Here is a 13,983-nt window from a genome sequence, read left to right as displayed (position 1 = left end):
ATTATCATCGTCAATTTAGGGGCTGTTTTTTACATGTACTTACTCTTTGGATTTAAAATATTTTCATCATTTTCGGGGTTTACTTAGATTTTGATTTCAGAAATATTCCCCTCTATGTAAATTGAATAGGATTTTTTCTCTTTTACAAATCCCAAATATTGTACGTAAAAGTTTACAAATGTTGTAAATGATTCTTCTTTTTACGAATAACTTTTTAAATAAATATTTTTCTGAGAAATTATTGTCATAGATTGAAACAACAAGCAATTTTACTCTAAATATAGCTTGCATCCTTATTTTAAATAATTGCATATAATTTCATTTAGAAGATAATTACCTTTTATTAATATGAAATAAATATTTTTAATTTTTGCATAGTCTATATATTTAATATTTCAGTTCGCATTCTTTTTATTTTAATTCTATAAAAACATTTAAAGCCTTATAATATTCTTAATTTTTTATTTTAATTCATTTTTATTATACGTATGGATGCCAAAACAAAACTGTAAAAGCATGAGATTTTAACTGAAATACATTAAGTAAATTGAAAATTTTATCACAATTTTAATACTCATTTTAATGAATTTCCATGAATTTCTTTCCTGTGATTTTCATTGTGAAATATTTTTTTAATTATATAGTTTGATCTTCGATAAAACAAAATTGTTATTTCTCACTTTTTACTACACAAATAGAAGGATACTTAAAAACTTTTAATAATAATAATTTTTTTTTTGTATATTTATGATTATGCATTTTAATGGAATCTAAGAAAAAATGTTTTTTGTTTTTTTCAAATTGATTCTAATGATTGACGCCTTATCTATGAAATAAATATTTAGTTAAATTGGAAGTGGAACGTTATTATTTAAATCTTATCGAATATATATATTAAAATCGAATATATATCTTATAATCTCAAGCAAAAATTATTCCTAATTGTTCTTAATAATCGCCCGCTAATTAAATTAAACTATGTTTTTACGCTACATGTTCAATGACTACAAATATAATTAGCTCTTTCTTTTCTTTTTTTTTTTTTTTTTTTTTCTTCTTAGAAACCACATCAGTAAGACAAATAAACGAGTTTTATTAGAATTTCCTATTAAATATTCATTTTTTTTATTATTTCATAATGTTGATTCTATAACAGAATTTCCCTTTTAAAAAAATTAGCTTAGTAGAAGTTTTTCTGTTGCCTAAACAGCTCTGAAACAGCTAATTTATTCCGCTGCGTGACATACGGATGATGAAGCTTATTCTTAATCTGACGTCATCAAAGCATCCGCTCTTTATGAGCCTAGCCTCAAGCAACCTTGATGTCAGCCATTAGTTTCTTTAAGTAGTCGCCAACATCCGAGAAATTGCGCCAAGCACAGCAACCATATGCTCCGAAGAAATATGCAAGCTATCGCATGGTGTGAAACATTATTGAATCCAGTGCGTATTTCAAATGCTACTGAGGTTACGAAAAAGTGTTGAAAACTATTATGTTATAATTCCGCTGTTTAAAAAAAATTAAAATTCAATTTTAAAAAAATTTATCAATTTAAAAAAGTCATTTAAAAATCAATTCAATCAAAGTCAATTTTAAAAAAATGTAAAATGCGTTTATAGCAATGCCCCCCTCCCCCTCAAATACAAAGAAGCATTTTCAGTACTTAATTTTAAAAGTTTCTCGAAATACTATTTTATATAGATTTTAACGAAGCTTCACGTTTTAGATCTCTCCGAGCTCGAAAAACACGTTTTTGGCATTATAACTGTCTGTCTGGGAAAGCATTAACTGAAAAAACGCTTTAAGCTGAAGCTTTAACGACTGAAATATGGTTTACGGAATTACAACCAAATTTGTAGAATTGTATCAAATTTTGACGATAGTCTATTCAAAGGAAGGCTGTCTGTCCGGTCGTTCCAATATAAGTTAATTCGATATCTACAAAATGAAGAGAGGTAGACGGATAAAATTCGAAACCTAGATTTAACATCTATAGCGACACGAATCAAATATTGAGCCAAATCCAACGAAGGATTGCTCGTCTATCGGTCTCTCAGAAACATGTAAACACGATGACTAAAATATATCAAATTTGGTGTACGATTTTGTGATGACAGGTGTAGTTCTGTGTCAAATTTTTGTTTCAGTCGGTTGAGAAAATGCGTGTAAAACACAAACTCGATTTTCGGATACTTTTAACCGCATTACAGAGCTGAATCGTCAAAAAACCTGTCAAGGATCACATGATAGATTCAGTAAAAAGGCTACATTTACGCCAAAGTTTAATATTTCGTAACTATTGTACGCCAATGTCACGCAAGGCATTTTCTGGGATACTACTTTAGTAGAGAGTATGCGAAACAGTTTTGAGGAGATGCCTCTCTCTGGTTTCATTCTAATATCAGTAGTCATTAATAGAAATGGATTAGTTCAGTAGATCAGATATTGTACCCCCGCATTTCTTTATTTCGAGAACTGAAAATCCTTTACTCCTTACTTTAATATTTTTACTTTAATGCGGTTTCCCCTTCGCATTTTTATTGAACTTTTCCTTTTCGTGTCATTTGAGAATACTCATCAGCTACATAAACTACCATTTTATCATCACAGTCATGCCGAGTTCACACTTGGCCAGTTATAAGACGGCCAGTATGCAGCGCATGCGTCGAAAGGCAGAAAAATGCTGTTTTGTCGATGGCAAGTAATTGTTCCAAAACTGTGGACAACAATGTACCGCTGTATTGTTTATTATTATTATTATTATTGCGCATGCGTTTGTAGAATTTTGCTGTTTTTTTTTTTGGTGTGAAAAAATTGATCACTTATAGATTAATTCCTACATGTTTTGCTCTTTGTTTTTTATGATGCGAGGTTGTGTGTGTGTGTGTGTTTTCATTTTATTTGCCATTTCTTTTATATAGGTTTCCAAATTTAGGTATCTTGACCTTTTTTTTTTTATTTTACTATGTTTCTTTATGAAAATATCCATCATTTTAATACGATATACAGTGAAAAAGAAAAATCCAGGGACGCCCAAACAGCAATTTATAGACAAGCGTGGCATGCCTCAATCTGTCTTATGAAATTGTGGCAAGCATAAATCAGACCCTTTCTGCGCATGCGCCGCCTACTGGCCGTCCCATAACTGGGCGAGTGTAAACCCAGTATCAGGGTGCAGAGATAAAAACTTGGACATGCTCCCTCACGTTGACGTTGGATAGTTTCCTGCTTACTGGAAGAAAAACATATTCAAGAAATGAAGTAATTAGAGTTACAGGAGAAAAAAAAAAGAAGCCCGATAGACTTTTTTTTCTTTTTTTTTCTTTTTGCTCATTTTATAAGAAAAAGTGGAATAAAAATTCTAAATATTTTCATTGACACAAGTTTAACACCACACTCATAATTTTTTTTTTAATCCAGCGTAACAATCTGGTCATCTTCATTTAATTTCAAAGTAAAAGTTCTTATTTTTTAATACTTAAAGTTAAGGTAATTTCTTTACTATTTTGGATAAAGAGTAAAGATGAATTCTTCAATCTATTCTCAATTTTCACCTTGGCAACGACTGTGATAGTTGTTTATTTAAACAACAAATTGTTGTATGTCTCCATTGATTTAATGGATGAAAATAAATGATTGAATTTACAATTGCATTTCTTTTAACTCAAACTTAACTCAAAATACATGCAACAATTAAAATCTGCAAAGTAATTTCGAAATAAAAAGAATTCAAAATCAATAATAAGTTGTTTTTTTTAATTTTAAAAATAGATTATTGTTCATTCTATTAAAAATAGGTTTCAAATGTTTGCTGTGTTAAAAATATGTCCTTGAATTGCATTTCTATATTTTTCCAATTACATATATAGTTAAAATCAAAAGAAGTAACATTTTTTCTGATCAATTGTAAAGTTACCCATCTTTTGGATTATGGCATATATTTCTTTATTAAAGTTTCAATTTTACGCGTTAAACTAAAGATTTCCTGTTAAACAAAAATTCCAATAAATATGCGATATTAGATTTTTTATAAAGAATTGATATTTGGTTTTAATTTGTAAATCATATATAAATCATTGTTTAGCAATTATGTTTTGTTGTGCTTAAAATAAATCAGTAAAAAAAAATCAAAGCAATTAATAAAAACAGGCACATCAACGATTTCTTTTAATGTAAATGAAACACACAGACTTACATAAATTTTAATTTGATCACATAAACAACATTGAAACTTTAACATTGGATTTATCTCCTGACAATCTACTTGATTTAATTATGTTAGCGAAACTACAATAATTAATGTTATATTTCGTCCATGTATAAATAATATTAGAAGAATTAAAAAGAATAGAATTTAGAAAATAAAAGTAATTTTCATGATTAAAAAAATTATTAACTTTACTAGAATCAAACTTATATTATGAATATATTGTTAATTCTCTTAGAGAAATAGTTCAAGACTGTAAGTCAATATTTGTTAAATTCCTATTTTGCCCCTTTCATTCTCTAACTTAAATTATTAATCAAAATCATAATAGGTATTAAATTAATAACCAAAGGAAGGTCTTATGCTCTGCTTTTAGTTATATTTGACGAAAAACGAAGCAAGTATTGATATCAGCCAGCTGCAGGAAAAAAGAAAACGCAAAAGCGTAATTAAGAAAATAAAGATAATTGAAAGAATGTTATGAAGTTTTTGACTGTCAACAAAAAGCTGAATGTAAAAATTAAGAAATACTAGGAAATGAAGAAACTGAAAATAATAAAAATGCATCAGAAATAGATATTGCTCCAAAAAAATGAAATCAGATTCTAGAATAATTTTATAAAAGGTTTTAAAACTAATTAATTAGCTAATTAAGACGGAACAGTGGAGTAATTATGAAACATAATTATTATTAATAAATTTATAGTTTTAATAATAAAAACGCATTTTATTTTAAAACTGACAAATCGAAATTTGCATGAATCAGAGGAGCTAAACCCGACGTCAGTATTTAAACCAAAGTAATAGACATTTTCTTTCTAAATATATAAATAAAGCTCATGCAGCTATTTATTCAAGGGATGAAGAGGAAATGGAGATTTTTTTCTTCATCATAGTAAAATAAGAATGTTGATTCAATCGAGCAAAAAGCACTCATATATTTATATCTAAATGTAGTTTTAATGTAGATCTAAAATTTAAAATCTTGATAGCTGAAGGTTTGACAAGCAGAGTTTTGTTACCTTTACTATTAATATTTATATTTGGTTTTGTTGTAAACTTTGGTGAGTCATTTTTAAAGTAAATTTATCAGGAAATCCCTTTTCTTCTTGTATTCTTTCTGCTATATCGAGCTTATTATTTCGATCCATTTTACACATCATTTCACTAAAGCAACTTAATATCTTAACGCCCAAATATTTAAGAACCATTTTGAAAAAAAAAAAAAAAAATATTACCTGTTTTGAAGACTTTTGTTTAGTGGAGCTGTTCAGAAGTTTGTCATATTTGTAGCTCCATCCACGTTTTTGAAGCCATAAATCTGGACAGGCCAGTCCAATACATAAGGCACATAAGAGATGGGCGACATGCATTCCTGATACTTCAGCAACACTAAGAATGGAGTATAAATGGGATGCTGAAATGGAAAAATGACACCATTTTAAAGGAAATAAAGTGCAATTTTTTAAAAAAGATACAGCATATTAAGAATATTTAATCAAAAGTTCTATAATATATATATACAGTTAATGATATCCCTAAATCTAAATGAAATCCTAATTAATTTCCTAATTTTTCTCATACATTAGCCCACTTTAACCTCATTCTAAAATGTTCTCTTATTTCCTGATCTAATTCCATCTTTTTTTATTTAATTAATGCTTCACGAGCTCTGTAAAAATTTTTTAAATCAGCGGTTCTCACGCTCCGAGTGAAGGAATAAAAATCTGTCAAGATAAACAAATTCTTTTAAAAGATACCTATTTCCCTAACATGAAACGTTTTTAAGACTGCATTGAATTTAGTTTCACTTAGCTAATCAATGGAGCTGAAAAATATTTTTAGAAATGTTCTAGAGAGTGTTCGAAGTGTCACCAAAAATCTATTTAGGCAGATGAATGAAGATACAAAAGAAATCAAGAAATAAGGTTCAAACAGAAAGTTTAGTCGAACGTAAAAATAGATTTAAATGTCGCCTAATGGGTAATCTTTATGACTTGCCTATGGAAATTGCTCTTCATATCTTCCAAAACATTTATTTAAAAAAAAAAAAAAAAAAAAGACTTCGTATTATCTTAAGACTCAAAAAATTACCGTTTTAATGATATCACTTCCATTGCCATACAACTTCATCCTAAATTTTAATAATATTTCTGATTTCAATTTGTTACTCAATTTGACCTATTTAACAATATTTATTAAAATATTATGGTGGAATTCTAATTCAGTCATCAAAACATTCAAAAGCGTGCTTTTAATTTCGTGGTAAGATGATCATTTCCATTTTTATTTTGTAATATATGCACTTTTTAAGTGGCAGTAAACTGACTCAATTGAATTCATGTTTTCAGTAACATCATATAACAGGATGGAATTTTCTAGAAAAAAAAGCCTTCCATATTAATTATTTAACAGCCTAAAAAAACAATCATTTGGGAGAACCAGCTGGTCGTCAAAGTGGCTAGTATTATTTATAATAATTATTACAAAGTATAATCCGAAGCTGCCCAATGCTTACATCGCTCCATGGTCAGTGTCTTAAAACGTCGGATTGGTGTAGTGCAAGATATTGAGAGTCTATTGTACATTTCTCTATTGACAACAAACCTGCCAGTAAGATCCTCCTAAGAATTGTAGTTTTTGTCATTTATAGAAAGGCGTTGTAAACATCGGAAACAATGTGCACGATGTACAGAATTCACGATTTAAAAAAATCAAGATACAATTTTCAAATCCCGATGCAAAAATATTTTGAAAAACTCGAGTTTGAGAAAATGTTGAGTCTTCACAATTTAATTTGGGTCGATTCCGTAGGATTGTTTAAAGTACTCCACCAAATTGATATTTACATGAAGGCTCAACTAGCTTTCTTTAAGTAATTCAAATTTAAAGGAAGTTTCAAACTTTTCAAATGCAAATAAGGGTGTGTTCTATAGGTTTGTTTAGAAATACGCCTTCGTAAAGGTTATAGGCGCTTTGGGGGGAGTTGAAGAGACTTGAAATAAACTAAAATGAATGGTTCCAATGCTTAAAAATATAGTTAAATGAATGACATTGTGCATGAGAGTTAGTAAGTTGTAGTTTTTGGTTTGATGCAGCGATCGTAAACTTTCCTTTTTTGCTTTTAAATTATATTTACTCAGATAAAATTTAAGGAGCTATAAGTTAGAAAACTTGAATTATGAAATATATCTTTTGAAATTTGAGCCTAAACATGTGTTTTGTAATAGTTAAAATAAGTTTATTTTTGCTTTTCTTAATGCCCGGTAATAAATTCCACTGAAATTTTATTATTTATTCTTAGTGTGTAAAGATCATAGTTATGAATCTAAGACATCATTCTTAAAGTGGAAAATAAGTGATTTAAAACATTCGTGCATATAAATTATCATTTTTCTTCTGTAAAACATGATGGGGAGATTTAAAATAATTATAATCAGTTTAACATATTTAAATTCAAAAATTTAAATATATACATAACATATAAAAACTATAAATAGTTTCTATCGATATTTTTGTTGCTGTATTTCCCAAGAAAGTTATTCAAAATTCTATGATAGCAATATTTCATTTTCCAACTAGATGGCAGATTCGTGGGTTTTCTTTAAAGATTTAAGTTCGAAGACGCCTATTCCTCCAATTATGTCGATCCAAAAATCCACAGAATTCAAATTGCAAAAGTTTTTAATTTAAATAAAATTTAAAAGAACAAGAATTATGCATTAAAAGAGCTACATTAGATTGAAGACCCCTGACAGGTGGGATAATTAAACGCAGAAATGTAAAGTCTTATATGCAAAATCAGGAAAAAATTTCATTTTAAATATTTTTTATATTTATATAGTTTCTATTCTCAACAAATTTTGTCGGAATCAACGGATGTAATAGGCATACTTATCATAAATCTATTAAAGCAGCTTCAAACACTGTAAGCAACCGAAGATAAATATTCCTTTTTTAATAAAATTAGCATAAATGTTGCAAAACGACACTCGTTCAAATAACACTATTTTTCAAAAATGAAGGATAAAATCAGATAAGATGTGTCGAGTGAATTTCTTTTGATTGGAATTTGATGAAATTTGAGCAAAAAATTTAATAAATTAGACACAAATGAAAAGCAAGAGACTTTTTTTCTCTCTGAAAAAACACAAAATGAAAAGATACCAAACACATAGTATACTAGTTCAATATGCGATCAGCTTCTATAAGCACTTTTATAAATCTCTATTATACAGAATGATACAGATGTTCCATGCTTCAAATGAGGGTGTTGTTAATTCATTTTGCAGCAAAACCTCACTGCTATGTCCAGGCAGTTTAAAGATCCTGAAAGATTGAAGGGATGGGTGTAATACATCTCCTGAGAGCATTCCAAACATATTCAATCGAGAGAATGTTTGGCCAACCAATATGCATTCTAATCTTTTCAAGAAGGTAATTTTCTACCAACCGGACTCTATATGGTCTAGCGTTATCGTGTTGTAAGATGGAAAAATCACTTGTGTCACAACATACATAGCACACTGTGCTCCGAAGCACTCCCCTCGGCCTTACGAATTAAATACGAATACGAATTTCGACTAAATGTAAGTTCATCATCGATACTTACCTTTGCTTCTTTAGCAATTTTTTTAGTAATTTTTAAATTTTTTATATCTTTCTCAACAATGAATTGTTCATTTTTAATCTAGTAAAAATGAAATCTTCTTCGCTTTACTATGATTTGTTCGCAAAATTTATTATGCCGCCATTTGTATTGCATTCGACGTGTATACCCGTTATCGCTTGATTTTGATTATGCACTGCGTGCGGAACTTTTAAAACTAAATTTAGCAATTAACTGGTTAAATAACCTTAAAAGTTGTAGTTGCAGGGGCATGGAGGGATGTTATATTCCCTGACTTATACCCCACAATTTTGAAGATCGGCACCTTTTCAAAATAAGATTTAGAGCAGCCTAATCAGTCAACCATGATCATATTTATGATTAATTTTAACGGTTACATTATGAAAAAGGATTTTTGGTATTCTTCTTTACTATTTTGCTGCCCAATATTCTTAATTTATAACAAAAATAATGTAATATAGTTAAGCTAAACTAAACTAAATTTTAAAAAACTGACAGAACAAAGAAAATGGACTTACTTTTGTTACAATAAATAAAGTTTCAATCATTTGATTATTAATCTAAATATTTTAAACAGAAGAAAAACATTATATTTAAAGATTTTATGGAACAATAAAAATTTGACTTTCATAAAATGTTGTCATATGTATAATGCAACAAAATGTTTTTAAAAATTATGTATAAAGTTCTTTAAAAAAAACTTTAACATTTCAGGAAGACATAGCACAACAACTAAAAAGGTATTTTACGGCAACTCCCTTTGTTTTTAACCAAAATGGTGTCGAGGATAGAAAAAATAAAAAGTTTTTCATTAGGATTAAATTTTTATTCATTTGCGATCCCATTTCAGCATTACAAAAAAAACTTCTATTTCTTCCAAAAATAATCCTACTATATTGGTCCAAAAAATATCTGTTCCACTTCTAAAACTGGCAAATAAATAATGCAGTCATTAACAAAAAATAATTTTAAAAATTCAATTTTGAATATTAATTCATCCCATTTTAATGGTATATTTCAAATCAGGACGAATTTGCAACCATTTTTTTGTTTAACAAATATTGAAAAAACTGAAACAGAAAGCGCTGTGATAATCGTCTGGTTTACGTTCTACTCAGAGTCCTGATTCACAAATTATGAAGCCGATGGTAAAAACGCAGCGTTTTTTTTTTTTTTTTTTTTTTTCCCTCCCTTCCATAAAAAATATTTTTATAAACTTTTATTTAATTTGATTCGTTTCTTGTTTTGAAGAAAGAATTTTGTAATCGACTTTTAATTCACTGCTTGATGACTTGAAGTATGAATTTCTTACAATTGGATATTCTCGATGACAATACGCTGCTAATCGTTTATAAAATAGAACCTCGAATCCGTTCTAATCTAATAGTAAATTTGATAAACAACAGACTTCAAGAATAAAAGTAGAAAATGACAAATCTTCAGTTTAGTATATTAATAAAAGAGCTTTTCTAAAATCCCTATATTTAACTAAATACATTTTACACACTTTTATTTAACTTAACTTGCTTCATGTTAGTAATTCCAGCTTGCTTTATTTGGAAATTTTGTATCCTCGTGTAAACTCAATGAGAATTCAGTATCCTAAATATTCAAAATGTTTTATACGAGTAGCAAGACCTGGAAGTGAATTTCAGGGGGAAAAAAACGATTTTAATATTTATAAAAATGAATTATAAATTAAAGACTAAAAAATAAGGTAAATAATTAAAACAAAAACTACCTATAATAAAAGTGCGGTTGATAAATTGTCTTTTTTATATAACAACTAAAAAATTAAGAGCACGGAAATTTAATGAAAGTAATGAAAGTTTTCTTCTAATGTTTAAAGGAATAAAGAGAGAATAGTTCTGATAAATAATGTTTTTCTAATTTTCGAATAACTTATTTCAGAAGAACACAGCAAGACATTTCAGAGAGGAAAAGTGTTTCTTTCATGAGTGGGTTGCACTCTTAAGAAATGTCCGACCGAGATCGAAGGCTCCTACGCATACCTTCTTTCACCTTGAAGGAAAACTTGTTTAAAGTGGGAAGATGAACATCCTTTCCTTCGTTGATTTTTTTAAGACAGGCCCCATAAAAAAAATATGCTTATTTATATTTACTTTACTTATCAAAAATAAAATTATTATTTTTTTCATCATTGATTTTGGACTCAAAAAATGTAGGGGTTGCGAAACATTCTGCTTCTATTAATTTTTTTTAACCAAAATGGAAAATGTATTTGCTTAAAGCATTTACTTAACATCTGCAAGATTAATTCGTAAAAGTATTTTTGTTTTCATCAATCAAAGATCAATATTATAATCTACGTTTATTTTTTTCATGCATGTATATATGTCTGAGGTTCCAATTTCTTTTTAGTTGGAAAAAAAAAAAAAAAAAAAACGCAGTTGGGAGAAGTTTCAGAAACTCTTCTGTATATCTTCATTTAATCATTTTATTCTCTCTACTCTTCGAATTTTTTAAAACAACATTTTTTCTATAAATTATGCAAAAAATAGATTTTTTTTTAAAAATTGCAATAAATTAGACCAATAATCAAGTTTTAGAATACTTCTGTCTTATAAGTATGTATGAGAAGAATGGATTTTAACTAATGGAGTACATGTGCAAATACAATTCCAATATAAATCATTCATTCAGTATACTTTTAGAGCATTAATGTGAGCACTGTCATAATCCTGATAAGGGCATAAATATTGTTAAAAGTATTCACTATAGCACAGCGCGACTTGAACTCATTACAAAACAAGAGTAATTAAAGAAACTAGTTTTCCTTCCATTCGTACCGAAAATAAGAAGTCAAACCAGAATCCAGCTAATTAAACTATTTATAAGGAATTCACTTGGCGATTCATAATGAAATGTTGAACATTTGAAATTCAAAACAAGAGTAATGCATTCGAATCGATGATCCTGCCCAGTAGGAAATCGGATGATTGGTTTAGGATAGAACGGAACACTTGCCACTTGATTGGCAGGTTCACCAGCAAATTGCATATTACATTCAACGTAGCACATTTTGGAACTAGTTAGATTTAGGTGGGAAATTTTTATGGCGTTCTTCACGCACATATTTAACCACGGGACATTTTTCTATGTTTATAAATCTCTATTCAAACGAGGAATCTGGTTAAAAAAGATATGAAGATAATCACTAGAATTCACAACTTATTAAGGTAAGAGTCTCGACCCCAAAGGGGACGCGCTTATGGATTTTAGGGGCGACAAAAATGATGGCAGCAAATTTTGCTGCCAAATTCTTCAATGTCTATAAGCAAAGGATACAAATTTTATCATAATCGCGATTATATATATATAATGATATTTTAAAATCTAATTTAAATCCTAATTAACTTCCAAAGTTTTATCTTAATTTAACCCATATTAACTTCATTCTAAAATATTATCTTATTTCCTAATTCACTTCCACTTTTTTTATTTAATGAATGCAACAGAAGTTCTGTAAAAATGCTTGCATCAGCGGTTCTCACGCTCCGATTGAAGGGATAACAATCTGCCAACCTAAACAAATTCTTTTAAAAACTACCTATTTCCCCCTTGCCTAAATCAACACATGTAAAGAAATCCCTATCCGAATCTCACAGTATATAATCATAGGGATGAATATTTCGTGCGCTCTTGTGTCATGCTGTAGATTAACATACTTCGTTGCTTCTTGCTTGTACATGAATTATGCATCCCGGTGAAAAATATCTGTTATATATATATATATATATATATATATATATATATATCATCCCATGATTTTTAAAAATTTATCTGAGCTCAGTCGATCTTGTGAGACTTTATTCTAATTTTCTCGCTAATTTCTAATATTCTTTATTTTCGCAGAACTTCAGCGAGGGTATATAACAGGTATAAAGGGACTTAATCATACGTATTTGTGTGATTGTGGTATGTAATTATATTTTTATTGTATCATATTTTGTAATACAACTTACAGCTCAGCTGCATCAAATTATGGAATTTTTTATTGTAAATCTGCAATTCAGTGAAAATGTCAAGTAATTTACAATGCAAAAATCACTTCGAAACGCGTCATTAGCTCAAATGCCCCTATATTATTATAGGAATTAAAACAATAATAATTGTCCCAAATAAAATGCGTCGTCTAATTAAGAAGTTAAGTAAATTCGTATGTCAAGCGATTAAATACATCATATTTAACTGAATGGAAGAGTTAACTCCTCATAAAGCAATCTTTTCTGAGCTAAATTGTAACTCTATCTTCCGATTTTTGCTAGAGGCGGGAGAGGGGAAGTTGCGATAGAGAGGGTTTCGGCTTTCGAACCTCAGATTTGTGTGTCGAAATCCTATTCTCCAGAGATTTCTCTTGTCTGCGACCCTGAAAGCTGCTAATCATGTTATGATCATGTTTTCTATCCCTGAAGTAGCGTGAAAATTTGAATAGATTATATCGGCTCTGATGATGTGACTATAGTTTGGAATGCGAAATAGCTTCAAAAACGCAACATCAATCCAAGTAATTAACCAAAGAATATTGTATACTTTAATGCGGGAAGAAACACTTATTTTCTATCAATCTTTCGGAAAAAAACAAATTCTAAGATTTTTGTACAAGAAACTTAAATGTAAAAGTCATGTACCTTAATACTCGTTTTAGCCAAAACAAACTACGGAAACTCTGTATGTTTTGCTACTGACTATACAAGCTCGAAAATACATTTTTACAATAAATTTGAAGATTTTTTTTTTTTTCATTTTAAAATACTGAGATCAGGAGTGGGCATTAATTCGATCGTGATCGACCGATGGACAGCCAAGACATTTTGGGGTGACCGCCTTTACTAAGACCTAACAAAAACATACTAAAATAAACATATTTATGGAAAATTATATTATCTTTACCTCTTGAGGAAAACAAAGTTTTCTCCTACAAAATGTCATAATTTAAAAAGCGCGTAGTTTAGAACTTAAAATAATTCTTGGAATCTAATGAACGAAGTAAAGAATCATAATTTTTAAAAAGTTGCACATCATTTAACATCGTTCTTTATTTCAACATACCTGTGTAAGTCTGCATTTTCAGTAATGAATACAATTATAACATATCTTTCCCGTCTCACAGACGTCAACTTA

At 28.8% G+C, this 13,983-nt stretch overlaps 1 protein-coding gene across 1 annotated transcript in view; it reads right to left on the bottom strand.

The window, feature by feature from the left end:
* The window catches only part of LOC129958869 (uncharacterized), a 47,144-nt gene that overhangs the window by 5,750 nt on the left and 27,411 nt on the right, over window positions 1-13,983 (bottom strand). The window contains exon 2 of the mRNA XM_056071591.1: window positions 5,447-5,625. Within this exon, the coding sequence (XP_055927566.1) occupies window positions 5,447-5,625 (179 nt within the window). The remainder of the gene's footprint in view (window positions 1-5,446; window positions 5,626-13,983) is intronic.

The sequence above is a fragment of the Argiope bruennichi genome, chromosome X1 (genome assembly GCF_947563725.1).
Source record: "Argiope bruennichi chromosome X1, qqArgBrue1.1, whole genome shotgun sequence".
In the NCBI taxonomy this organism is placed as follows: domain Eukaryota; kingdom Metazoa; phylum Arthropoda; class Arachnida; order Araneae; family Araneidae; genus Argiope; species Argiope bruennichi.
Note: the sequence above shows the minus strand (reverse complement) of the source record. Positions and strands in the feature narration are given on the sequence as shown.